This window comes from Coccidioides immitis (assembly GCF_000149335.2).
Source record: "Coccidioides immitis RS genomic scaffold supercont3.6, whole genome shotgun sequence".
Taxonomy (NCBI): domain Eukaryota; kingdom Fungi; phylum Ascomycota; class Eurotiomycetes; order Onygenales; family Onygenaceae; genus Coccidioides; species Coccidioides immitis.
Window position 1 is genome coordinate 1466780 of NW_004504312.1, and position 24179 is coordinate 1490958.

The following is a 24179-nucleotide window of genomic DNA, read 5'->3' on the forward strand; positions in this document are numbered from 1 at the left end:
TGGTATTGTAGGCGAAATCTTCGTGCTACAGAAGAATGGCATAAACACATTAAATACGTAATGATAAACAATGTTAATTCAAGGGGGATTATGATCATTTCTACGCAGGATGACTTCTGTCATGGTTCAATGTTATTGTGAACATAACGAGGAGTGTGGCCGGGTAACGACGGCGAGAAGATCGGTTATTTACTATACATGCAGAGGTATGCTAGGTATTCAGATCTAATAAAGCAGTCTCGTGTTCAAGGAGTTGCGAAGGACAAAAAAAGGGGGAATATAAGGAAATGCATTTAATAGGGGTACTGTTGGAGGTAACAGGGTGAAAAATGGGCATCTTTAAAAGGTGTATCTTCGGTCTGAACGGGCGAGAGTGGAGGACGCTGGGCATCGATAGAAAGAAACAGGATGATTAGAAGGAGGAAAACATGCAGACAACGTAACAGCGTAATTAAATAGGACAACACCGAAAGAAAGAAAGGAAAACTGCCAAAGTGCAGTTTATGACCCGAAAACCTTCAAGAATCCCCACATTCCAACGCCGCTCAACACCGGAATAGTCAAATTATCGTCCCAACCGAACAAATCAATCAACTCGCTACCAGCAGCGACGATGCCCGTCCACAAACTCATCACACCGAGGGCGAGTGGGCCGGACACCACAGCTTTATCCGTGATCCCCCGGGAGATTCCCACCCATTCAAGGGCACCTTTCACGTAGTCTGGGATAAGGTTCAATGTTCCAGTGAACATGAACGAATTCTCAGGATCGTTGGCAAAGGAGCTAACAGTGGGAACAAGGTAGCCCCAGAATGCTGTAGCAGTAACTATGCCGACAGCACAAGCGGCCAAAGTGCCTGCTAAGCTCTTTCCTCTGCGAATTCGAGGGGTGTAGCGACCATAGAGACGCCCGAAGGTCGATGCTGCTGTATCGCACCAGCTCAGAAGCAGAACGCCCATAACGCCCACGTCTTTGGGGAAGAATCTCAAGACAATGAAGGCACCAAGGAGGTACCAAATGACGCCATTATAACCCGACACCTCAGTTTCGCGCATCAAGGCACCCAGGCAGCGAATATAGAGTTTATTAACCGTCTGGAAACGGTGCCTAAGGAAATCTGTGGCAGCAATGGGAATCAAGGCCGTGAGAAGCCATGGAGTGATCTCCAACGTCTGCACGCCACGGCGATAAAGATCGATCGTGATAAAGCCGATTGAGACATGGAGCAGCTTTCGTGGAATCTCATGGCGATGGATAAAATTTCTGTAGTGTCTATGGAGGGGGATCAGGCCGAGAGGTGACGGCGAGCGCGATAGATCACGGAAGGGCTCCTTGGCCGTTGAATATGGCGAGAGATGGCCATTAGGGGAGAGAAAGCCATTCGTCAAAGGTTTCAACTTTGAAGGGGATTCGTCGATTGATGCCAGGCCTGACAGGCGACGCCGAGTCTTGCCGGGCGACTTTGTAATCGGGCTCCGAGATCGGGTTCTGGCGCGCTTGTTGGTGCTCGAATCTGAGCCGGACTCGTTCTCCTGTCCTCTATCTTCTTCTGAGATTGGTGGAGGGGAAGAGAGCTGTCGCCTTGCTGAGGCAGAACGAGTAAGGGGCCCTCGATAGCCATCTTTCGATTCCGAGAGTTCCGAGGGGGTGGGAGAAGGGGATATCACGCGCGGTGTCGCGGGGATCTCATTTTGGAAAGGCATGACAGGGACAAGGGCGAGTGGTTGTAAGCACGATCTGGCTGTGCAGATGCAAGTTCAGAGAAGCTTCGGTTCAGACAGACAGTAGAGAGCGTTTGGAGGAGCTAAATAAAATGAAAGTCGGAGATGGCGGCGGATTTTTTTTGTTTTTTAAGATTTTCTCAAGGGGCATGTCAACTGCGGCGAGGAAGGCACAGGCGCATGTTCGTCGATCGACGGCTTCGCGCAGGGCTCGAGGATGGAGGATGCGGTTCGAGGAGAGGCAGCGAAGAGGCAGGCTGGAGGAGAGGTGAGTCCCTGTGCTGCTAGCAGGCCATGTTTGCTGGTCTGAAGCCGAGAGATGAAATTATTCGCGGAGCACATGCTGGCCGGAACAACATCAATTTTGGTAAATCTTCCGGTTCGTGGCTGTGCGGGTGGCGCTGCACCAGCCAATTGAGGGTGGGGAACTGAGGCGCTTGGGCGGAAAAGCAAATATTCCTATCCAATCAAACCATCAGGTTCGTTACCGCTAGTAAAGCGGTTACGCCATTTCAAAAAATTCTCCGCTTAGTCAAAGGCGGTGTTTAGCGGCATAACTGTGGGTCCCGTGATCAGCCCTGCCAAGCCTCCCGAATTGGGAAATTTTGTGAGCCAGCGCAAAAGCGGCAGCGACGAGCCCAAGGGAGCCCGTAAACAAACCCTTCCCCCCCCCGTTTGCGGAAGGCACAGTTTTCTGCAGCCAGCAATGGCATCCAAAAAGAAGGAGCGAGGGCCTCCGCCGCATTCCCGCTCTTGGCAGGCCCTGACGCCGCCGCTGTCGGAATGGATCCTCGACGCCGTTGCGGCGATGGGCTTCACCCGCATGACTCCCGTCCAGGCGTCGACAATCCCGCTCTTCATGGGCCACAAGGATGTCGTCGTGGAGGCCGTGACTGGCAGCGGGAAGACCATGGCGTTTCTGATCCCCGTCGTCGAGAAGCTCCTACGCCTGGAAGCTCCGATAAAAAAGCACCACGTCGGAGCTATCATTGTCTCGCCAACTAGGTGAGGGCAAACTTGCTTTGCGTTCCCCGGTTTGCCTACGAGATCTGTGTCTTGCTAACCTATAGCTTCAGAGAGTTAGCTGAGCAGATATATAAAGTCCTTCTTTCCCTCCTCGCGTTCCACGCGCCCTCCGCTGCGGCCATACAGCCTTCAACCTCCGATGAGACGGCAGATGGCGAAACCACCCTTCCCTCCTATCCCTCCTCGACACTGAAAGTAGTTCCGCAGCTACTCCTTGGCGGTGCAACTACTCCCGCTCAGGATCTAAGTACATTTTTGAAACGCTCGCCGAACCTCTTTGTCTCCACTCCTGGCAGGCTCCTTGAACTCCTTTCCTCCCCGCATGTACATTGTCCTCAGACTTCTTTTGAAGTTCTCGTCCTAGATGAAGCCGACAGGCTACTGGATCTCGGGTTCAAGGATGACCTGCAAAAAACACTTGCCCGGCTGCCGAAACAAAGGCGAACCGGTTTGTTCAGTGCCACCGTGAGCGACGCCGTAGATCAGATCATCCGAGTTGGTTTGCGGAATCCCGTGAAAATTGCTGTTAAAGTAAAAGGGGCACCTGGCACAGAAGAGAAGCGTACCCCGGCAAGGTGTCTAGTCACTCCGGGTCCTTTTGATGTGAACAAACAGCTAACGCCGCAACAGTTTGCAGATGACATATCTCCTGACACGCCCCTCTCATAAAATCCCCGCCATCAGGCAGATCCTCAACTCGATAGACAATACACCACAGAAAACTATTCTATACTTTTCGACATGTGCTGCAGTAGACTACTGGAGCCACGTCCTACCCTCCCTACTCCCCGAAATATTCGTCACCCTACCCCTTCATGGAAAGCACCCACCTAATGTCCGACAAAAGAACTTCAGCCGTTTTACCAATTCAGTATCTCCATCGGTCTTACTAACCACCGATGTCGCCGCTCGAGGATTAGATATCCCGCTTGTTGACCTGGTAATCCAGTTTGATCCACCAACCGATCCTAAGGCATACCTCCACCGATGCGGTCGTGCTGGCCGGGCTGGACGTCGTGGCCTAAGTGTCATATTGCTCTGTCCTGGCCGAGAAGAAGATTACATACCCTTCCTTGAAGTCCGAAAAACACCTGTATCACTTCTTGAATCTCCTCCGGTAGCCTTATCCGACACTCTCGCGACAGAAGCAACAAGCAAAATCCGGGAAACTGTCCTTCGTGACCGTGCATTGCACGACAAAGCCCAGAAGGCCTTTGTCAGTTGGGTCCGCAGCTACACTAAGCATCAATCTAGTAGCATCTTTCGTATCACGGACATAGACTGGGAAGAAGCAGGTCGCGCGTGGGGCTTGCTCAAGCTGCCGAAAATGCCAGAGCTGCAGAAGTTCTCTGGGGACAGGACACTCGGAGTAACCCTGGACTGGGACAAATATTCCTACAAAGATAAGCAGCGAGAGAAACACCGTCAAGAATCTCTAAACTCTGCCACTACCCATAACCCCTTGAAACGCCCCGCCCCATCATCCTCTTCAAACAACGACACAGCGCCATGGAGCAAGACTCTCGAAAAGAAATCCGACAAAGAAAAACGGCGCGAACGCAAACGCGCAAAGAAAGAGAGAGAACATTGGGAGAAGATGACGGAAGAAGAGAAAACCAAATCTCGCGAGACACACCAGATGCTTGAAGAGCTCCGGAAAAAGAACCGGCAAGAGCTCAACGCAAAATCCCACACTTCTTCTAGCGTTCTTTCAAAGCCGCAAGAAGCGGAGCTCGATGGCGAGTCGGAGTTCGAGGGCTTCGACTAAAGTATTGTAAACAATTATAAATGTAGCTGTCTCAGATTCAATAATTACATGCCTAAGTTACCTCAATTGCTCGTCTATCTATGTAGTATTCTCCAGTCCCATTATCGCCATCTTCCACAAATAGTCAAAGCCATTAAGCAACACTTGTAACATCGAGACACCGCCCCGAATCCGCGAAGCAAAAGGTAGCTTCTCCCGGAAAAAAAAAAAAAAAAAAAAAAGGAAGAGGGGGGGGGGGGGGGGGGGGTTGGTTGAAAGCCCAACGGATGGAACTTTCCGTCATCATAATTATAAAAGATCAAATCCCTCACTTGGTGGTCCTTGAGCTGGCATTGTGGATGCATTTGGATCGGTTCTCTCTTTCAATATTTCCTTTCTTCTTTGGTTTTCCCCCCCGCGATGCACTTTCATGGCGATAAATTCTGGAGATTTTGGTGAGATCCGGAAAGAGAAGAAGGTATTGAGCCCCCTGGGTCGTGGAGTTGTCCGAAGGAGCTAAATCAAAGACCGCTGATATTTTTGAGCATCTAACAAACTTGCTTCGCGTGATATTACGGCGATAATGTGAACATTACCCCAATATGAACCGACCCCGACGAATAGCACAGAAATCACATTTTCGAATCAAATCATTTGACAACATGGGCTTCGCACTACTTACATCTTGGGCTCCTGTCTTTTAAGAATACAAAATTATAAAAATATTAAACAACGACAAAAACGACAGAACCGACAGAACCGACAGAACCGACAAAAAAAAAACCATGAAAAGAAAATAACTAAAAGGAAAAGGCCCATGCCGCTCCGGGAGGCTACTCCAACCCAAAGGAGGCATCCCATGAAAATACCCAGTCCCGAAGGAGGGCATTCACTAGAGGAAATACCAGGGCGAAAAAAAAACTATATACAGGAAAGAAAATCCCCTTTCGGCTCCGCAAACCGGGCGGACGCAACTACAAACGCACCAAGCCGAAAGGCGGGCGTTTGCAGAGACGTCGGAGATACAGGAAAGAAAATAAATATGTACGATAAAAATAAAAAGACAGGAGCCCACTTAAAAAAAAAAGGAAAAAGAAGCGAAGAAGAGGAAACACCCCCAAATCATTTGCCCGTCTTAAGCGACGAGCGCACCTCGCAACCGGCCGAATTCACGACCGAACAGCCCGGAGCCCGCGGCTTCCCCACGACCACCACCAGAGATGGGGCTGTAAGGGTTGGCCGCAGGCCAACGAAGCACAAAGGTGTCTGCCGGCACCGTTGTCTTTGCGGGCGGTGCCGCCTCCTCCTCGACGTCTTCCTCATCACTGGAAAACAAGTTGTAGTCTAACTTGTATGTTCCAGTGGTGTTTGTGATGACGGGAGGGGCCGACACACGGGTTGGAGGTCTTCCCAGAGCGTGCGAGAGGGCGTCTGCAGAACCGTGGCTCGCTGGTGCCGCACCAGGCGAGGGGGCGGTCTGTTCCGCAGCGTGGACCTCACGCGAGAGGCGGCTCGGAGTAATTGGCGCGCGGGAAGGTGTCATATCGGCAATGGCCATGGTACGTTGAAGCCTAAGCTTCGACGGGGTGTCTTGAGGGCTCACGTCAAATCGGACACGCTTCCGTTCTCGAAGGATGCCTCTGGGGGGAAGGGATTTGGGGGGCTTTGTCTGAGGAGGTTCCTCTTCCTCTTCTTCGCTTTCTGAGCTATAGCAGAAGTACTTGAGATCCATGCCATAGCTAACACCCGGGGGATTTGGAATCACGTCTGGTGAAGGAGATCGCTTTCTCTTTTTGGGTTTAACGACTGGAGCTGCCGCATCCTTGTCCCTTTTTGCAGCAGGCAGAAGAGAACGGGAAACTTGCGGCTTATCACCAAACGGTACTTCAACTTTCCGGGCACCGAAAAGCAGGCTGCGATCTCGTGGTCGTGAAACAAGAGAAGAGCTTAGATCGCGAGGCAGGCTTTTCGGTTTAGGGCGATTTGCTTCCGTTAGCTCGATTGACTTGATTGGCTCCATCGGCTTGGGTGGCTCGGCTGGTTCTTGACCGGTATGGGTTGACCCCTCAGTGGTTACAGCGTCAGAGATCGGGGAACCAGCGGTCATAACAGGTTCAACATCAGGAGCCGACAACTCCGTAGTGACAGCGTCAGAAACGTGGGGGGCAGAGTTCGAAACGGGTTTGGCATTGGAAACAGGTGTTTCTGCGCTAGGAGCGGGTTCAGTGAGGGTGGACGGCAGTGCGGGTGTGGGAGTCGTCGGTTCCTGATTCTCTTGTTCTCCGAAAGATGACATAAGTCTTTGGATCGAGCGTGGAACAGAACTTAGCAAGCCTCGAATGCCCCATCCTCTCGAGGGTGTAGATGGAGCTGGTTGGGTTTCAGTCGAAGACTCGGTTTTCGAATTATTGTCATTGGCGATGCTCGACGGATGGCGGTGGACTTTAACAAATCGGTGTGGCGACTCGGGGGATTCGTTTCCGTCAGCTGGCTGGGGATCGATGAATAATGGAACACCGATGCAGGTCTTCTTTTGAGCCATTCTGCGAGATCGACGCTGGGCAATTGGAATAATGTTACGATCTCTGTGGCAAGCTAAAGTCGCAGCTCTGAGTTCACGACGCTTAGATGAAGGGAGTTCGGTGTCTTCTTCGGGTGTTTCTTCCGTCCTAGATCGCTTGCGATTCATAGGAATCACTGATTCTGGTTGAGTCAGCGTCTTGTTTGGCATATATTCGCGAACTTTAGATTGCAACCAAGGAAAGTGGCCATTGGGGCATTGCAAAATGGCAGAACAACAGTGACACGTGCGATCAGAGCCCTTGGTGGTCACCGAAGACGTTTCGGGAAAAGGGGATGCACCCATTGGCTGAGCAGATTCCATTGGAGGTGTCTGAGTGGCGATGGATGCGGTTGTAGACCGAGTGGCAGGCTCCATGGGAGACGTCTGGGTGGCCACGGAATTTGTCTTGGGTGGAGAGTCAAGTGCCATTGGATCACCGGATGGGTTAGAACGCGAAGGAATACGTGAACCGATGGCTTGTATCCCAGTGGTGACACCAGGTTTCACGGGCCGAGGTGGAGAAGTTGGAACAGCTTGTGGGGAATTTGCAGCCTGTGCTTCTCTACCGCTGCTTCCGCGTGCATTAGAGCGCGACGCAAGCTCATGTTGAATAAGACTTGCAGGGGCACCGAGATGCGTTTGAGCTTGGGCAAGAACAGCAAACCGCAGAAGAGGACTTGGACCACCATGTCTAACAAGAGGACGTGGTTGAGGCGGCCCTTCAGCAAAGATAACAACTGGAGTCGGCCGACGAACAGTTGCATGACACGAAGAACTATGTGGTCTTTCGACAGAGGCAACAGTCGGAGCCGCTTGGCGGAAAGTTGGTTGACTGATGGATTGACGTGATCCTTCGGCAGCGACAGCAGCTGGAGTTGGCTCACAGGGAGGTGTGGGCTGACTGGTAGGCTGGGGCTGTTCCTGGGGGGTGGCAGGCGAACATGAAGCAGCAGGGTCGCCAGAATCTGGTTCATGACGAGAACTCTGCGAAGGGCACTGAGACAACTTGTTTGGCTCATGCATGTGTACCAAGGGAGGGTTTACTAAATCAACTTTCGACTGCAAGCCTGGCTGCTGACCACGAACCGGACGAGAGTTCGCTGAAATAACCTGGAATGGCACGCTTGGCTCCTGAGTTGAGACTTGAGAAGAAGCAGCCGTGGTGTCTGGGACAGTCTTTGAAGCACGCTGACGAAGCTCTGAAGATAATTGAGAATCCGGGCCCAATTGCTGAACACCGGCTTGAGAAGAAGGCTTGATGCCTCGGCCAGTCGAATTAAAATGGGTATCATGAGTACCAGCCTGACCGACTGAAGAACGAAATTTGACTTGAGCTTTCTGTGAACTCAAGCTTGAAATAATAGATGGCGAACCATGGTCCTTGAACGGGGGGATTTGGGTATGAGGTTTTAAAACTTTAGCTGCCGGGACATATTGTTCCCTGGCTGGAGTAACGATATTTGGGCTTGCCACACCCAAAACTCGACGTGGAGGATTATCCAAAGAAGTACCAGCGCGTCTAGCAGACGGCGCTCCAGACGGATGCACTGGCAAAGCAAGACTCGCGTTTTGAGAACGCCCAATGTTAATAACTTGAGAAGAAAAAATATGTTGCTCACTTTTGGTAGATGCAGCGGTAGGCTCGCTTGCAGGCGACTGGGTAGTCGCTGGGGGTTTCGAAGCTGGCTGACCAGTCGGTTCGTTAACATCGTTTTCAGCGTTTGCAACCGGTTCTTCTTTTTTGGAGCTTGCGGATTTGGTCGCGCGTGCGGTTTTCTTGGTGCCACGCTTGTTGATAGCATTGGTGGTAGACTTTGTGGTATTTTTGGTGACGCGAGTCGGCGGGCTTTCACCACGAGCAGAAGCAGTAATTGGTGCATTCGCAGCCCCCGCAGTATTGGCAGTGGAACGGGTAATTCTGCGTTTGCGAGGAATGTCCTCGAGGGATTTGAAGCCGCCTGGAGAAATTGGCTGAGAGCGAGTTCGAGCCATTGCGATGGATGATAAATTATCCGAAGATTGCTCAAAACAAAGAAGTCTAGGCAAAAGCCGACAGGCCCTGCACTATCAGAAGAAAAGACGCTTAATAGCGCTATTGAAAAAGTGTTGTGATTCTGTATTTGGGACGAGTCAACACACAGCGGGCAGAGCAACACAGGTCGTCGACGACATACAAGAGATGGAATACACCACCAGAGAGCACAACAAAGTTTGACAGGGAAGCTTGAAAAGCTAGATGTCAAACACTGAGAGCGTGTTAAGCAGAGTATGCTAGACGGATAAGGAAGAGACAAATGTTAACCTGCGTCTTCCAAGCGTTGCTTGAGGGGATGAAGCGTACCTTGTTTACAGACACTGGAAGAGCTGTTGATACTGGACGAAGGACAGCGGTGTGTGCGGAGTCTTCAACAAAGAATCAGACAAGTATCTTTTTCGACGACGAGGAGATCTGTAAGTGGTAGCTAGAGCAGACGAGACAGCGTGAGGACTTGTTGAGCCGTGAAGCTGGAGTGCGGTGGGTGAAGGACAAGAGGGGAGAGGAGAGGAGGGCGACGAGGAGAGCGAGATACTTATGCAAGCGCTGGCAGCATCGGGGCAACCGTTTGTTATGGCAGCTGCGGACCAAACATTGCCCGATCGGGAAGCAGTCGTCTCGTTGCCCTGGGCTGAGTTGAAAACAGAAGGAACTCGCCGGTTGCTGCGACCGTGCTTTCCTAACCTGGGACGCAAAACTTTGGGGTGCGACGCCGGCAGAATGAAGGCGGTGGGCCCTAACAAACGGAAAATTACGGCCGCCGGGTCAGGAAGATCAGTTTCTCCGTCACCGAAACATCTGGCTGCGACCTCAACCTCACAGTGCGGTACGATCAACGCTCCGGCGCTTGTCTCATCCACTGTCGAGGAGGTTGGATGACAGGCAAGCGGTCTGTCCGGTGCCAATTTCAGGGTGGGAAGCGGTGTGAAGCTGAATCTATATCGTCTCACGGAGAGTTCAACTAAAGCTACGGAGTGTACGGAGTACATACATCCCGGTAATCGCCATCTTGTACTCGTCCGGTCCCTCCATCCCTACCGTCGCAACTGCGCCTTTGAACATCCAATCGATAAAGTCCACGTACATAGTGCCACCGAACCGACATCTGTTCCTTCGAGCTCCAAGAGAGGGGTAATCTGATGACTCCCGAACAACTTGTCTTATGCGCAGTTTTTTTGAGTGAGATAAGCTTTTGGATTTCGCATGGTTGATGGCGTATAATTGGCCGGTATTTCGAATCCGAGAGGCGGAAAGGGGAACTTGTGCTATCTATTACTTTCCTCTTTTCAGATACTCCATCAGATGTAAACCATACACACAGAAGTGAAGGGTGCACCATGCGCTGGCACGATCTCCTCGATCAGTTATACACACATATCAATCCTCCGGGTACATATGGCTTGCATGCATACCCTACGCTATACATATTCTTGTAGCAGTTATTTAACTCTCCCTAGCTAGTTGCCTCTCTCCTCATCCTTTTCAGTTTTCAAGCGAAACCTGAAGCCCCGATATCTGAGCGAAACAAAGTAGCACACATTTCTAACCGTCGACTCCACCGAATACCACATCCACCACGTCAAAAAAATAAGAAAGGTTAACGGCAATGCAACCGCAAAGAAGAGCCCGATATCACCAGACGTCTGAAGGGGGCCCGACATCGAAAAGAAGGACATGCTGAAAAAACCAGAAACGGCAGTAGTCGGCAGGAAAAGCATCGTCATCACGGCAATGATCTTCATCGATGCACTGTCTTCTTTCGTGTCGCGAGCAATGCTTGTGCTGGTCTCGCTATCCTGTTGTGTCACTAGGTTGAAGACAAGATTCATCGCAATGTCCTTCCTGGACTTTAGGCTTTGTAGCCAGCGTTTCTGTGCCTCGATTGAATCGATGAGATACGCCAGTGCGTCACCGACATTGCTTTTATGAAAAATGTTCGGTGAAAGTTTAGAAGTCCGCTGCCGGGCTTTGCCCATGTGGGTGGATATCATGCCAGCCATCTCAGTACTTGCGAAAAGCGAATCTGCATCTTGGGAGATCAAGTGTAGCTGGTTCGTCATTTCCTGAAGATTGCTTTTATCGAATGGTTCCTTTGCATACTCACCGACAACGTCGAGCTGGTCGTAAAGCCTGTGGCGGAGTTTCGTTATGATTTCCTTTCCATCTGTAAGCGACTCATGGCAAAGGATACTTTGCAGTAGAAATGGATCGCTGATCTGTCCGGCAGCGGCGGCGAGACCATCGTCATCAGCGAAGTAATCATTGAGTCTCGTCTTCGTTCGTTCTACATACTCCTCTCCTTCCCCACTAACAATGATATATGTAGTGCATGCTTCGGCAAAATCGTATCCCATATAAACCGAACATGGCTGCTGTCTAGCGTGAATATTATAGCGAGGATGCTGCCAAGTAGCCTCTGAGAAATGTAAGAGGTCAATAAAGCTGCTTGAGGATAATGGTTAGCGTAAAGACGTACCTATTCGAACAACTCTTTTATCATTCCTAAGTGGGATAAATAAAGGTGCCCAGTAGTCAGGTTCCCCAAGCATGAATGGCAGGAAATGTGGGAAAACCCTGAATGCCGTGAGCAAGCTTTTTGTAGTAGGCTTCGACAGCGACAGCTGGTATCCAAAACTAGTGTCTGGGTGCCGGCGGAGATTGCAAAATCTGCAGCGTTCAATTTCCCAAAGTCAGTGTTCTTTCCAGATCTTTGCGCATTATCCTTGACTTACAGCACCCGGAGGTTCAAGCCTTGAGGCGTGCTTTTGACTTGACCATCGAGGAAAGGCTTTAATAACCCGTCAGCCGAAGTCTTGAATTAAAACTCGAGCGCTATACCTTTATATATGTCATAATCTTTTCATCATTCCAGCCGTACTTCCAAGATCTTCTCCCGGTCTCGTAAATCTCAAGCACGTCACAGCTGCTTTCGCATGCGAAATTGGCTTCATTCGCGAGAAGACCTTGGCAAAGGGATAGGTTGTCCAACGATGGAGTTAAAAACTCAGCCTGCGCAGGGTATGACGTCCTATCTAATGAAGCTATCACTACTGGCTGATAGCTTCGAGCTATCCGCGGCACTGTAGATTTGGGTGCCGGGCGGTATTTTTTCGTGCGTTGGTAGCGCCAGGAGAGGTGTCTCCTGGTATGCGAGGCATCCATACCTTCGAACAGCATTCGAGAGTCGGCCTAACTTGTGGGATACTTGGACGATTGTCGTCTCAGAATAGGAAGAGAATCAGCAACATGGTAGCATTTTCATCTCATTTAAACCGTTATCTGCCATCTGCGGCCCCTCACAAGACTCGCAACGATCCGTGGGATGGATAACCATATTGAAACAAAGCCTCCCAATGAGTAGGCGTTCTCGTTATGGGATGAACGTCGACCAATTCCCGAAAAAGGTTAAAGGTAGTCCTTCGAAAGTACGGCATAACCCTTTGTATGTATGTACGTCGGAAACTTCAGGATGCGATACGAGGTAATGCTTAATGGTCCGGACATCTATCACCAGGAACAGCGATAATATCTGACTGGTCTTCCCGTCAGTCAGCAAGTCAAAAGTGCTGATCCTGGGCCGGTCCACCACTTGAGATGTTCTTTCTTACGCCTTGCTGCAAGGCTGGCCTTGTGCCGCAACATAGGATATGCCCCCATGGGGGCTCAACTGGCATGCATGCAAGAACAAGCGTATAATTCTCTTGATTTCTCGTCTTCCACTGAATTCCTTGCGGTTTCTGCGGCATCACAGATAGGTCGCCTTGTGAACCGCAGTCAGAACAAGGCTGTGGGGCCAGATCCATGAATCGAGGCCCGTCGACAAGGATGTGGCAGAACGGCGCTGTTGGGACAGCCCGTTCAAGATAGCCCCCACGAGAGCTATCAGGACGACGGAGGAGCGTTTGGCTCTCGATCTAAGTCTTGCATGTATGGAGCGTCTTAATAGTCACTACTTCCAAACAATACATTTATTCTGTATCCGGCGTCGTTCATTAGCAAATGGCTTTTGTTGTCTCCGAATTGTATCTGAGTTTCATAGTTACTTACCTTAACTAACCGACCGAAAACGCTCCAACAGGGCTGACATAAAAGGACAATTCAGGAAGTAACTAGTTACACCTGGACGCTGGAGACCCGACTTCGATAAACACTACGTGTACGGAGTAAACGTTCACTTAACCCTTCATATCAAAAGCTACCAATAACTAACTACTGTTGATCTAGACTCAGCTCTGGCTTCACGGAATTCAGTGGACCAGTCTTCCCCATCTTCCTGGTCACATTTGTCAGTACAGACTCTCATAGCGCGTGGCTTGCCGAAATTCAATACTGTTCAAGCGCCAATATGAACAAAAGGGGCCCAAATAACGGGTGCTACCTTGGATGCTATCAAACGCCGAAGAGCAAAATGTAAACCTGCTGCAGCGCTGCCAAACTCCATCTTCACCTCCGACGTGACCAAGGATCCATACACACTTTCTGCAACGATTCCGCAATACCTGTCGGATACTTGCCACAGGGTCCCGATGACAGTGGGGAAGCCGGCTAGCTGGCAGGCTCATGCCATATGTATCGACTCGTCTAGAAGACCCGAAGCATTATTATTCGCGACATGGCATGCAGAAAGATAGGCAAATCTAGCGTGTTCAAGATTCAAGCTTATCATCTCCGCAACAGAGAATGGGTCCGTTTCCCAATCGTCAAAAAGGATTTTACTGTGAGACGGATTTGAGTAATCCATCTCCCCATGACATGCGAAATACATCATCGAAGATTTCTGGATGCATCGTATAACAACATCTTCTTTCTTTGGACAATTCAAAACATTACGACCAGTGGACTTTGGGAGAACTTCGGAAATTTTTCCGCCTCTTGAACAGCATATTTAAGGGGACTACGTTTTGGTGTGCTCCCCATCACGGCTAGTAGTAAACTATTTTCACGTTCACGAACGGAATCGATTTTTTCCGCCTTCTCGCGCGCGTATTGAAGGGTGCGAATAGTCGGCACATATGACGAAATAACGTAGTCCGATGTGCACCTTCCCGGGGAAATCATAATATCCCGCTGCGTGGAGTGGAAACAAGCTCATCTTTTCAACCGGAATGCAGTACACTGTAGGCCAGGCCGTGGCCGTTTGCGGGACTTCAGTAAATCCCAATGTGTCCAAGATTGGGCTCACGACAGCGTCTCATAACCACTCGAGAATACATACATCCAATGTATATAAGCCGCTGAGATCAAGACCATGTATAGACGCTGTACTATACTCCATAGACTGGTCACTCGACCCATTGAAGACTCAAGAAATCTCGAAGAAACCCAGCATCATCGAAGCGTACGACTGGTACACACAAGCGAAAACATAAATACAATGTTACCTGGGAAAAATACTCAAAGAGAAATAATAGTACAGTACATATATCCACGCATCGCTCCTATAGACTGATTTCCCCTTTCCAAGTCGCATCACTGAGACCGAGTGTGTTCACCAAGTTCTGCCATCTTGGACCCCCACGTTCCTTTTTCCGAAGATAGTTAAGCAGCTTTTGTCGTTTATGAACTAGTAATCTGAGGTTCCGCTTGTTATGCTTATCTTTGTGTGAAGTAGTCTCCAATTGTTTTGCAAGAGTAAGAATCTTTGTGGTTAAAATCGCGATCTGAACTTCGGATGAACCGGTATCTGGACCGGCACGAGATGGTCTGGGAGGATGTTGAGGTGCAGAAGGGTGTGGGGCGGCCTCTGGCTTTGGAGGAAGAGCCGCATCTGTATTATGTCGCCCGAATGTTTCGATACAACGCTGGATGTTCAGCCGTGTTCGATCTTTGCTGCTGGCGTTGTTCATCTGCATGATACGTCTCACTGCTTCCTCGGCATTCTTGTGCTTGTCCGAGTGCCTTTTCGCTTCCTCCTCCGCCTTTTGCGGGTCGAAAGAAGGGCCCTCCTCTACCACAGGCTGGGTATTTTTCTCCGAGCGTGCAAGGGCGAAGTTCAATTCGTCCGCCGACAGAAAGAAGTTAAGATCCGATGAGCTGGCCGATGCCTCGCTGGCTGCCGCTGGTGAACTTGGAGGGATAACTTGCCCATTTAGCAACGCCTCGGTCAAAGCTGTCGGTTTTCCCACCACCGGATCTCCACGCGCGGCTTCACGTTCTTCTTTTAAAACACGCTGCCGGGACAAATTCGCAGCTTTCCTTTGGCGAGCCTGCGCCAATGCAAACGGGTCATAGTGTTTCTTTTGGCGTTTCGTCTTGGATGAGGCGGATCTGGAATAAACGCTGGGCCCAAGAGACAGGCCAGCGAACCAGTTGTATAGTGGCCCTAGGTAGCAATTGCGTCAGAAAAAAAGGGTCAAGCAGCCCGTTTAAACTACTAACCGTTAAGGGATTTGGAACACGATTGAATTGGAATTCGTGGCGGCATTTTGACAGCGCTGACAGTCCCCTTCCAATGCCCTTCTCGCCGCAAATTCTCGAAAGGCCTTCGCTCTGGTCGAACTTTTGGGCCAAGTGCTGACATAATGCACCAGTGTCGGCCCGACATTGGCTCCGATAAGCTGCCCTAACCAACTCTTTACTAACCGGGTTAGGTCTAGCGCATATCAAGCTCCGCGGAACCACACAAACCGCCTGCGAAGAAGCGCGAAATTGACCGTCTCGGAACTGTCACCGAGCTGCTCTTCCTTCCACTTCTCTCCATCCGACAACAGCCAAACGATTGATATTTCCTTTCTCATCTCCACCCAAAATATCAGTCGCCCATCATGGCCCCCTCTAACCTCCCTCCGGTTTTCAATGCCACATCTCAGGATATTGAGATGCTCTTGGCTGCCCAGTGCCATCTCGGCTCCAAGAACTTGCAGGTTCACATGGAGCCTTACCTCTGGAAGACTCGTCCCGATGGCATCAACGTTATCAACATTGGCAAGACCTGGTAAGTCGCGCAAGGTATGATATTCTCCGAGGTTCGTATGCTGATCGTTTGCGCAAACTGTAGGGAGAAGATCGTCCTTGCTGCGCGCATCATCGCCGCTATCGACAACCCCGCTGATATCTGTGTGATCTCCGCTCGTCCCTATGGTCAGCGTGCCGTCCTCAAGTTCGCCGCTCACACCGGTGCTGTTGCTATTGCCGGCCGTTTCACTCCCGGAAGCTTCACCAACTACATCACTCGCTCCTTCAAGGAACCCCGCTTGATCATCGTCACTGATCCTCGCACGGATTCTCAGGCTATCAAGGAGGCCAGCTACGTCAACATCCCCGTTATCGCCCTCTGCGACACCGACTCCCCAACTGAATTCGTTGATGTTGCTATCCCCACCAACAACAAGGGTCGCCATGCTATCGGTTTGGTCTGGTGGCTCCTCGCCCGTGAGGTCCTCCGCCTCCGTGGCACACTTGCTAACCGTGAGACCGAATGGGACGTTGTTGTTGATCTCTACTTCTATCGTGATCCTGAGGCCGAGGAAGCCAAGGAGCTCGAGGAAGCCAAGGCTCCTGGTGTCGAGGAAATTGGCGCCGCTGCCGTTGAAACCGGATTCGGTGCCGAGGGCTGGGAGGCCGCTGGTGGATCTGCTTTCGCTGCTGCTGCTTCAACTACCGCTCCTCCTAACTGGGAAGCCACTGGTGGCGACTGGGCTACTAGCACTGCCCCTGCTGAGGGCTGGGCAGGTGATGCCCCTGCTGGCGAGACCAAATGGTAAACGCAAAGAAAATATGATTTCGATTTGAGTATATGAGGGAATCTGGTGTTGAGTCTGGAAACAGATGCGAATCACGACATTGAGCACTTTATCCTTGTTCCTGCGACATTCCCAAGGACCATTCGCTCACCACCTTTTTTATTCCCCATTTCACTTTTTGTCGGAGGAACAAAAGCCAAAAAATTTCAAATATTGAAATAATTAGATGCGTTTATTCCATTTCTCTTTCTTTTGCCCACTATTTGTCCTGGCGCTGGAAGGCATTGTGAAACTGTTTGACGGCACTTATGAGGGAAAGATATCCATTTTGATTTCGTTAGTCATATGGGGGAAAGCCCTGTGCTGCCAATTAGGGGCGTGCTTAATCGTTGTCCCACTTCCGCTCAGCCATTTGTTTACCCGGGTAAAAAGAAAAGATAGCCTTCAAATTGAAGCTGTTACAACGTACATTTATTGACCTTGGCCTCTGCTAGGCTCAGTGCCCTATAGAAGCCATACATAAGGTATTCCACATCTTAAGTAATGATCAGCTCCTGTAAAGGTGGCGCTGACTGACATCTCAAAAGTTGCTGTCCACCCGTATCAACCTCGAGGTTTTTCCATGCACCTCTCAACCATACATAAATATTTGAAAAGTGGTGTGCGTCCATATCAACTCCAAAGCTTCTTCATGCAATCATAACTCTTGGGACGGTGGTGATGAGTAATGACCGATATTCGAAAAGTCGCGTCGATGTTGAATGCGTTCTACGCCATAATCAACCCTTAGGGAAGTGGTGATGACCGGTACTTTAAAAAGCAGTGCTCATCCATATCGACTTCCAAGGAAGAAAAATTCACCCCGCAACGCACTTCAAAAGTCATCAGGATCGTCGAAGTAGTAATAATCACCCAATTGTTCCTTGTAAAACAAATACTGGTCTTTCTTCGCGATTTTTTTGATGAAATGAATCGCGGAAACCTCACTCAAGGGAACTTGACGCGTGTAACCCCCGAGTCCCATGAGGGAAAGCGGAATACCGCAAGGCCCGCGTTCAACCGCCAGCTGGACCAGAGAGCCCACGAACCAAACCCAGTTTTTGATATCGTCGAACTCAAGAGTGGCCTGGTGCTGCCCGAATCGGATCGTTCCGGTATGGATGTCAGAACCTGGAATGCTGGTGAGCCCACGGATGCTGTATGCAGCGACTCTTTGACGAATTTGCTCTGAACTAAGTCCTCCTTCCCAAAGCTGATGCAGAGCCTTCATATCTCTGCAATCACAAATCCTTTCCATGATGGTTCTCGACAGCATGTATTCCAGCATTTTGCTCGGCGGCAGAGAGCGGGGATTTCCTTGAATACGATGCTCGGGGTGAATAGCGTTGATCTGTGCTTCGTATTTCCAAAGGAGCTGCAAGAGGGTCTGCACGGCCGGAAGACAGAACCCGTAACTTTCGTAGGTCTCTAAGTAAGGCTCGTCCTCAATGTGCCCTACATGAACGGTCAAGGTGCAGGACTTATTGATGATCGTGGTGTACTCGTCTTTGATCAGGAGGAGGACTCGCTCCACTTCGAACATTGACAGACGATAATAAGGCAATACGGGGCTTGCCAGTTTCACTTCGAAGAACCCCCACTCCTCAGAGCCATAGTCGACGTCAGAGACATCGTCGACACTAACGGCGCTTCCTCTCTCCACGGTCCAAGCCTGCAAATCCGCCTCGTAGGATCTGTATTCGTTCACTTCCACACCGAATCGTCTCAGGTATTGGATCATTTCCTCGTGAATGGCCCGCATTTTCTGCAGGTAGGAAAGACTTCGTGCCTGTCGGTCAAAAAATTCCGCGACCTTGACCTTGACAATGAACTCGACCTTGATTGTGTATGATAGCACACCAGTGCTATCAACGAGTTCGGGCTCAGGAAACATCTTGACGGTTGCAAGCCGTCACTTCGAGACGCGTTCGGAACTGGGCACAAAGGAAGCAAGACAAAAAGGAAGCTCGTTGTATGAACTCAACTTCTTAAAGGTTGAAATGACGAAGGGTGGAAGCTGTAGGCCCTCTAGAAGATGACTCCTGGTAAACATTTCATGGAGATGCAACCTCATGAAGAGAGGAGAACAACAGAACACAAATCCCAGGGGTTTGCATCCTGATGATTTGCCGCACAGGTGACATTTCTCGGCGATTTGTAAACCACCAGGCTGTGCGGCTCCCCTGAGATTGAAAAGCTTCATGCCTTTTATAGTCCATATGAAAGACACAACCAAAAGAAAGAAGCACAATGCAGTCACACCCTTATTGACGGGGATTAGCAGAGGCACACTCCAACTTGCTGGGTTGCCAAAGAGCAAGTTGGACTATAAGGGCCTAACATTGTTGAGATTCCAGCCAAAGCACACATTGCAAGATCTCCATATAGGAGAATAAACTCCTTTGTTAAAAACTTAGTATGAGTACATCAGCTCATACTGTCCTGTATTTCCTGATCTGAGTCATGGGGGATATCATCCCCGACCGAGTGAAGCTTAGCTGGGAGTTGCTCGCGATGCCCCTTTTAAGGGCGGCCGTTGCACGTGATTGTAATGATAATACCTTCATCTGGCTGTTCTACAGGGTGTGATTGGCTAAGTTGATCAGTATATGTAACAAAATTACCACACCATCCCATCAGTTTTTGGACGCGGAGATGGCGAAGCGAACAGCCAGGCGAGTCGCAGGAGGAGCTGGAAGACTTCTCTCGAACTAGGGATGATATCTCCCGTCAGGAAACTTCATTGCTTTAAAGGAGCTTCCAAATTTGCCGTCTCTCTCCTTTTTCCCTTGCCCCGCCGGCAGTTTTACCCCAAGCACCTGTTTTCTTCAACGGCCATGTCCGCCACAAATGACACCCCGTCTGCCGCTGGTGTAGGTCCCCAGCCCGACTACTCAACCTGGGACACTGCCCGCCTTATCTCGCGAATCACAGAATTGGAACAACAGCTCAGTTCCTCCACCGAAAACCAAGCTCGTGGCCGTAGCAAGCCCACCAACGATCTCCCGCCCACGTCCCCGCTAATCAATCCGGGCGACTCCTATCCTCCTGGTCCACTTACCCCGTCGAGGTCTTCCTCAAGAGCAGCACGACCAGCCCGAGACATTGATCCGTCCAAATACAACACCCGCTTCATTGCCTTGAAGTTCGCGTATCTCGGTCAAAGATATAATGGATACGAACACGCTAACGGAAATATCACACCGTTGCCTACTATCGAAGAAGAACTATTTAAAGCTTTACGAAAATCTCGCCTGATTTTTCCCAAGACGGTGGAGAATGTAGATAACGTTGATAGGGCTGGAAATAGGCTATTACGTCCATATTCAATTGACTGGGAAGGGTGTGACTACTCTAAGTGTGGAAGAACCGACCGCGGAGTCAGCGCTTTCGGACAGGTCGTCGGTGTAAGGGTTCGAAGTGCGAAGCCGAAGAAGAAGAAAGATGTCGAGCCAGTTAAGACCCCAGACACCCCTTCGTCAGTAACTCCTGTGGAAAGTCCACTTGGCGGGTTGGACATCGATGTGTCTGATCTTGAGGCTGAGGAAGCTTGGGATGATATTGCAGATGAACTCCCCTATATACAGATGCTAAACGGTGTACTACCCGAGGATATTCGTATTCTAGCATGGTGCCCTCATCCACCTCCAGGTTTTGACGCTAGATTCTCATGTCGCGAGCGTCGATATCGATACTTTTTCACTCAGCCGGCTTTCTGCCCCACTCCAGGACCGTTCGGCTTCCTCAAGAGGCCCGGTGATACGTCGGGTGCCAAAATGAGGGAAGGCTGGTTAGATATAGACGCAATGCGAGAAGGAGCAAAGCGCTTTATCGGATCCCACGATTTTAGAAACTTTTGCAAAGTGGACGCGAGTAAGCAGATAACGAATTTTGTGCGGAAGATATCCCATGCGGATATCCAAGTTTTAGATGCTAGCAAGCTCCCGCCGGCCTTTTTGGCGCAGCAGGGTTTCCAACAATTCGAACACCCAGGCCAACAAGAACGTGCAGCCAGTGGCAGCCACAATGCGGCTTTGAAAGTGTACTATTTTAGCGTTCATGGATCCGCGTTTTTATGGCATCAAGTCCGGCATATGGTTGGTATCCTATTTCTTATCGGCCAAGGACTTGAGCCGCCGTCCATTGTCTCCGAGCTGTTGGACGTCAGCAAAAACCCTCGACGACCAACGTATGAAATCGCTTCGGACGCTCCACTAGTTTTGTGGGATTGTGTATTCCCAGGTCCAAAGTCCGAAGAAGAAGGTCGAGACGGACTGGACTGGGTATATGCAGGAGATCCACGCACCGCAAGGTCAGGAAGAAGCGATGGAAAGTTCGGACAAGGTGGAGCTGTTGACGAAGTATGGTCTGTCTGGAGACAACGCAAGATTGACGAAGTCCTGGCTGCAAGTTTGCTAGACCTTGTGGTAAGTCAAGGTGAGGGCAGCTCAATTGCCAGAGGAGGGTTTAGACAACCTACTCAAGATATATTTAACCGGAGTCAGAAGATGTTCTATGGTGGAAACGACGGGAAATTGAGCGGAAAATACGTACCGCTGATGCAGAGACGGAGGAATGATACTGTGGAAGAGATAAATGCAAGATGGACAAGGAAAGGAAAAAGGGTAGCCAAAAATGGCGCCAATAAGACCCACTCAGCCGATGTTGAGGACGCTGCTTGAGTTGATCTTATCGGCTTCAGTTTCTATCAAGATCCTTGCGTGGTCGACCCTGCCCATCTCCATGAAGACAATGCCTTCGAGAGTCGAACTATAGTCATTGCTGTTACGGGCCGGGTTTATAGAGGCACTTGCGAACCCCTTTCCAAACCTCTTCTAAAATATTACGCCGGGGCAGGAGATTCTATCTCTAGTCAGCAAAGTCTCCAATGCTAGCTCTACGATTTGCGCACCGGGAATACAACGACTACCTCCGCTTCGGCTTCCACGATAATCGCCAAGTAAAACCGGACTTCAAAGCCTTTGAACGCTTCATGAATGACAATGTCCTGTATTTGAGTTGTCGGAATAAATCGTGTTGTGGCACTCATAAAATAGGTGGCTGAGGAGGTGGAAGTCTGAACGCCGAGGCCGCGGATCACAAGGAGGGATTCCTCTTTTGACAATCTATCAGCTTCGACGTAGATAGGAGAGCCTAACGATCGTTTCAAACATACCCGTATAACCTTTCCTAACCATAAGATACAGTAGCACCGCACTACTTGGTGCAATTACCTGCCAGAGATGACGGTCTGCGATGTGGCATGCCATGAGGCCCGCAGGGCTGGACCAGACGTTGCTCCATGGTATAATTCCATCCTGGCAGAATGCGTAGTCGCGAAGCTTTGCAGCATCGACCAGCAACACAGCTGCAAAAATTATGACCCGCAGTAGGATTTCTAGGTAGAAAAGGAGTTTCGAGGTAATCGACGATCGTGAGGGAGCATTGGAAACAGTGAACAGTACAGTTGTTGGAGATGGTCGCTCGACGAGGAGACGAGAAGGCATGGGGAACGGCGAAGGAGTGACTCTCCCTCTTGCTGTCTAGCAATACAGGCAAGGAAGGGAAACCGGTCACACAACTTCACAGTCCTATGCACCTCGCAACTTCAGAAATGCAGCACGATTCAGACTGCGATGTGGAGCTCCATCCAGCTCTCCGTAAACTCAATTCTCTGGCTGTTAAGGCGCAGTCCAGTTTGCTCACGTGACACCGTGGTTTCGCCCATAAGAGCGTCCTCGAGTTGTCTTTCGGGCTTCCGGTGCCGCTGTAGTCTCCCCGACGGATCCGAATCCTGCTGCGGTGCGGCCCGTTGGAACCCTGATCCCTTTGAACGGTGATTTGCGCTCTCGGCGTTCTAGTTTTCAGCTTTTTGCACCAAACAACCTCTCACCGTGCAGGATCAGGCACACGTGCGCGCTCTCATCCCCTCAACACGCTCTCTTGTCGCTGCCCGGCGTTTCTTCCCCGCCATCTGCCCAACCAAGCCTAACTTGGAGGGTTGGTGGCCTTAACCCGTGTTTTCTGATTACGAGCTACCTCCCAGTACCCTATCTACTCCATATAACTTCCCCGCCTCCCTCCCTCGCTCTCTATGCCTAGGTCGACAGATCGCTCTCCTTCCCCCCGGCGAGAGGAGAGAAGAAGAAGTCGAAGTCGGTCGCCAAGAAGACGTCGATACGATGATGATAGAGATAGAGACAGAGGGCGCAAGAAGCAGAGCGGATTCCGGTGGAAGGAGAAGCCCCGTCGCGATGACGATATCTCCGGCAGAGAGCCAGAAAGAGGCTTAGAGCGCGGATATAGAGAAAGAGATCGGGCACGATCTCCATTCAGAGATCGAGACCGTGACTACGGCCGCGGGAGAGAACGATACAGAGACGGAGACAGAGACAGAAGGCCGTCCGACCGTGATAGGGATAGAGCTCCAGATCGAGATACGGAGAGAAACAGAAGTAAGGAGGATCGCGATAGAAAAGAACGAAAGCCAAAGGAGAAGAAGGAAAAGAAGCCAGCGGCCCCTGCAGAACCGATGATTGTTGTGCACGTCAACGACCGACTCGGCACAAAAGCTGCCATTCCCTGTCTTGCATCCGATCCAATTCGTAAGGCCGCAATGCTTCCCTTCCCTCTCTTTTTCTTTTCCCCCTTTGCCCCTTCACAATACAACCTCCTTTGCGATCCTGGTCTTGCTAACGTGTCAGTCTCACAGGATTATTCAAGGCACAGGTAGCTGCGCGGATAGGTCGCGAGCCACACGAGATTTTACTAAAGCGACAAGGAGAAAGGCCGTTCAAAGACCAACTCACGCTGGAGGACTACGGCGTCAGCAATGGGGTACAACTTGATTTGTGAGCTTGCATTCCATCCTCGCTGCCTTTTCTACCTTTGGAATCGACTGACTTTGTTTACAGGGAAGTGGATACAGGAGACTAGCTGGATGCGTTCTTTCTGTTTCCTCCGTCCAGATGACTGTTATGACCATGGCAGGCGTTCGGTTTCTGCGTTTTGATGATCATTATATTTTGGTTTGTAGAACTCATGTATTATTACTGCAACTATTCAAGAATGGATATCATGGATTACTTGCAGCGCTGCAATTGCCACGTCCATTCGCGATCATCCCTGATGTCATTGAAGACATGAGTACGTGACGCCAGCAGCCGCACACAAGTTTGCTATTTGCTGAGCTGGGGCCCATCGATTCGCGTGGCTGGATGACGCCCACCGTGCCCTTGCTTCCCCGTTCCTTTTCCCTGTGCTGCCCGACGAGCGGCCCTCTCCGTCGCCGGTTTCGCGCTGAGGCTGCGGCTGCGGCTAACACAAGCTCACCGCCCGACCATTCCCAGCTAGGCCTAGCGCTGG

The 24179-nt window shown here is 50.5% G+C and overlaps 11 protein-coding genes across 11 annotated transcripts; 5 read left to right on the plus strand and 6 right to left on the minus strand.

The window, feature by feature from the left end:
* Nucleotides 1-110: 110 nt before the first annotated feature.
* CIMG_03494 (phosphatidate cytidylyltransferase) lies at nt 111-2018 on the minus strand. Its single transcript, XM_001244052.2, has one exon. It carries the CDS (start codon nt 1702-1704, stop codon nt 502-504), a length of 1203 nt encoding a protein of 400 aa, XP_001244053.1. The 5' UTR covers nt 1705-2018; the 3' UTR covers nt 111-501.
* A 410-nt stretch (nt 2019-2428) lies between these two features.
* On the plus strand, nt 2429-4516 carry CIMG_03496 (ATP-dependent rRNA helicase SPB4; the record flags this gene model as incomplete). The annotated part of the gene is made up of 3 exons (XM_001244054.2): nt 2429-2727; nt 2799-3323; nt 3379-4516. The coding sequence occupies 3 exons, from the start codon at nt 2429-2431 to the stop codon at nt 4514-4516; spliced, it is 1962 nt and encodes a 653-aa protein (XP_001244055.2).
* A 1114-nt stretch (nt 4517-5630) lies between these two features.
* On the minus strand, nt 5631-9050 carry CIMG_03497 (uncharacterized protein; the record flags this gene model as incomplete). Its single annotated transcript, XM_001244055.1, has 1 exon — nt 5631-9050. One exon carries the CDS (start codon nt 9048-9050, stop codon nt 5631-5633), a length of 3420 nt encoding a protein of 1139 aa, XP_001244056.1.
* A 1443-nt stretch (nt 9051-10493) lies between these two features.
* On the minus strand, nt 10494-12805 carry CIMG_03498 (uncharacterized protein). Its single transcript, XM_001244056.2, has 4 exons — nt 11932-12805; nt 11826-11881; nt 11570-11760; nt 10494-11509 (listed from the first exon to the last, which is right to left on the minus strand). Exons 1-4 carry the CDS (start codon nt 12268-12270, stop codon nt 10551-10553), a joined length of 1545 nt encoding a protein of 514 aa, XP_001244057.2. The 5' UTR covers nt 12271-12805; the 3' UTR covers nt 10494-10550.
* CIMG_13716 (uncharacterized protein) lies at nt 12741-13825 on the plus strand (the record flags this gene model as incomplete). The annotated part of the gene is made up of 5 exons (XM_001244057.2): nt 12741-12783; nt 12868-13020; nt 13207-13249; nt 13318-13503; nt 13735-13825. The coding sequence occupies 5 exons, from the start codon at nt 12741-12743 to the stop codon at nt 13823-13825; spliced, it is 516 nt and encodes a 171-aa protein (XP_001244058.2).
* Nucleotides 13826-14267: 442 nt separating this feature from the next.
* On the minus strand, nt 14268-15549 carry CIMG_03500 (ribosomal protein S15). The gene is made up of 2 exons (XM_001244058.2): nt 15472-15549; nt 14268-15415 (listed from the first exon to the last, which is right to left on the minus strand). The coding sequence occupies exons 1-2, from the start codon at nt 15515-15517 to the stop codon at nt 14532-14534; spliced, it is 930 nt and encodes a 309-aa protein (XP_001244059.1). The 5' UTR covers nt 15518-15549; the 3' UTR covers nt 14268-14531.
* Nucleotides 15550-15762: 213 nt separating this feature from the next.
* On the plus strand, nt 15763-17253 carry CIMG_03501 (40S ribosomal protein S0). The gene is made up of 2 exons (XM_001244059.2): nt 15763-16027; nt 16091-17253. Exons 1-2 carry the CDS (start codon nt 15858-15860, stop codon nt 16794-16796), a joined length of 876 nt encoding a protein of 291 aa, XP_001244060.1. The 5' UTR covers nt 15763-15857; the 3' UTR covers nt 16797-17253.
* A 185-nt stretch (nt 17254-17438) lies between these two features.
* On the minus strand, nt 17439-18708 carry CIMG_03502 (uncharacterized protein; the record flags this gene model as incomplete). Its single annotated transcript, XM_001244060.2, has 1 exon — nt 17439-18708. The coding sequence occupies one exon, from the start codon at nt 18706-18708 to the stop codon at nt 17650-17652; it is 1059 nt and encodes a 352-aa protein (XP_001244061.1). The 3' UTR covers nt 17439-17649.
* Nucleotides 18709-19651: 943 nt separating this feature from the next.
* On the plus strand, nt 19652-21496 carry CIMG_03503 (tRNA pseudouridine(38-40) synthase; the record flags this gene model as incomplete). Its single annotated transcript, XM_001244061.2, has 1 exon — nt 19652-21496. The coding sequence occupies one exon, from the start codon at nt 19652-19654 to the stop codon at nt 21494-21496; it is 1845 nt and encodes a 614-aa protein (XP_001244062.2).
* Nucleotides 20519-22437, minus strand: CIMG_03504 (phosphatidylinositol glycan, class H). The gene is made up of 4 exons (XM_001244062.2): nt 21991-22437; nt 21727-21929; nt 21369-21677; nt 20519-21290 (listed from the first exon to the last, which is right to left on the minus strand). Exons 1-3 carry the CDS (start codon nt 22319-22321, stop codon nt 21600-21602), a joined length of 612 nt encoding a protein of 203 aa, XP_001244063.2. The 5' UTR covers nt 22322-22437; the 3' UTR covers nt 20519-21290; nt 21369-21599.
* A 154-nt stretch (nt 22438-22591) lies between these two features.
* Nucleotides 22592-23907, plus strand: CIMG_11135 (ubiquitin-like protein 5). Its single transcript, XM_012358250.1, has 3 exons — nt 22592-23419; nt 23527-23665; nt 23729-23907. Exons 1-3 carry the CDS (start codon nt 22909-22911, stop codon nt 23748-23750), a joined length of 672 nt encoding a protein of 223 aa, XP_012213673.1. The 5' UTR covers nt 22592-22908; the 3' UTR covers nt 23751-23907.
* Nucleotides 23908-24179: the final 272 nt, after the last annotated feature.

What these genes read in the sequence shown, in the direction of transcription:
- CIMG_03500 (XM_001244058.2), bottom strand. Translation starts at nt 15,517, where the DNA reads ATGCCGCCACGAATTCCAATTCAATCGTGTTCCAAATCCCTTAACG. An exon ending in GTGTTCCAAATCCCTTAACG is followed by an intron (nt 15,416 to 15,471) that starts GTTAGTAGTTTA and finishes ATTGCTACCTAG; the next exon opens with GGCCACTATACAACTGGTTC.
- CIMG_03494 (XM_001244052.2), bottom strand. Translation starts at nt 1,704, where the DNA reads ATGCCTTTCCAAAATGAGATCCCCGCGACACCGCGCGTGATATCCCCT.
- CIMG_03501 (XM_001244059.2), top strand. Translation starts at nt 15,858, where the DNA reads ATGGCCCCCTCTAACCTCCCTCCGGTTTTCAATGCCACATCTCAGGAT. An exon ending in ATCAACATTGGCAAGACCTG is followed by an intron (nt 16,028 to 16,090) that starts GTAAGTCGCGCA and finishes CGCAAACTGTAG; the next exon opens with GGAGAAGATCGTCCTTGCTG.
- CIMG_03498 (XM_001244056.2), bottom strand. Translation starts at nt 12,270, where the DNA reads ATGCTGTTCGAAGGTATGGATGCCTCGCATACCAGGAGACACCTCTCC. An exon ending in AGATTATGACATATATAAAG is followed by an intron (nt 11,882 to 11,931) that starts GTATAGCGCTCG and finishes GGGTTATTAAAG; the next exon opens with CCTTTCCTCGATGGTCAAGT. An exon ending in TAAAAGAGTTGTTCGAATAG is followed by an intron (nt 11,510 to 11,569) that starts GTACGTCTTTAC and finishes TACATTTCTCAG; the next exon opens with AGGCTACTTGGCAGCATCCT.
- CIMG_11135 (XM_012358250.1), top strand. Translation starts at nt 22,909, where the DNA reads ATGCCTAGGTCGACAGATCGCTCTCCTTCCCCCCGGCGAGAGGAGAGA. An exon ending in TCTTGCATCCGATCCAATTC is followed by an intron (nt 23,420 to 23,526) that starts GTAAGGCCGCAA and finishes TCAGTCTCACAG; the next exon opens with GATTATTCAAGGCACAGGTA. An exon ending in AATGGGGTACAACTTGATTT is followed by an intron (nt 23,666 to 23,728) that starts GTGAGCTTGCAT and finishes CTTTGTTTACAG; the next exon opens with GGAAGTGGATACAGGAGACT.
- CIMG_03504 (XM_001244062.2), bottom strand. Translation starts at nt 22,321, where the DNA reads ATGCCTTCTCGTCTCCTCGTCGAGCGACCATCTCCAACAACTGTACTG. An exon ending in GGTTAGGAAAGGTTATACGG is followed by an intron (nt 21,930 to 21,990) that starts GTATGTTTGAAA and finishes GATTGTCAAAAG; the next exon opens with AGGAATCCCTCCTTGTGATC. An exon ending in AGGTAGTCGTTGTATTCCCG is followed by an intron (nt 21,678 to 21,726) that starts GTGCGCAAATCG and finishes GACTAGAGATAG; the next exon opens with AATCTCCTGCCCCGGCGTAA.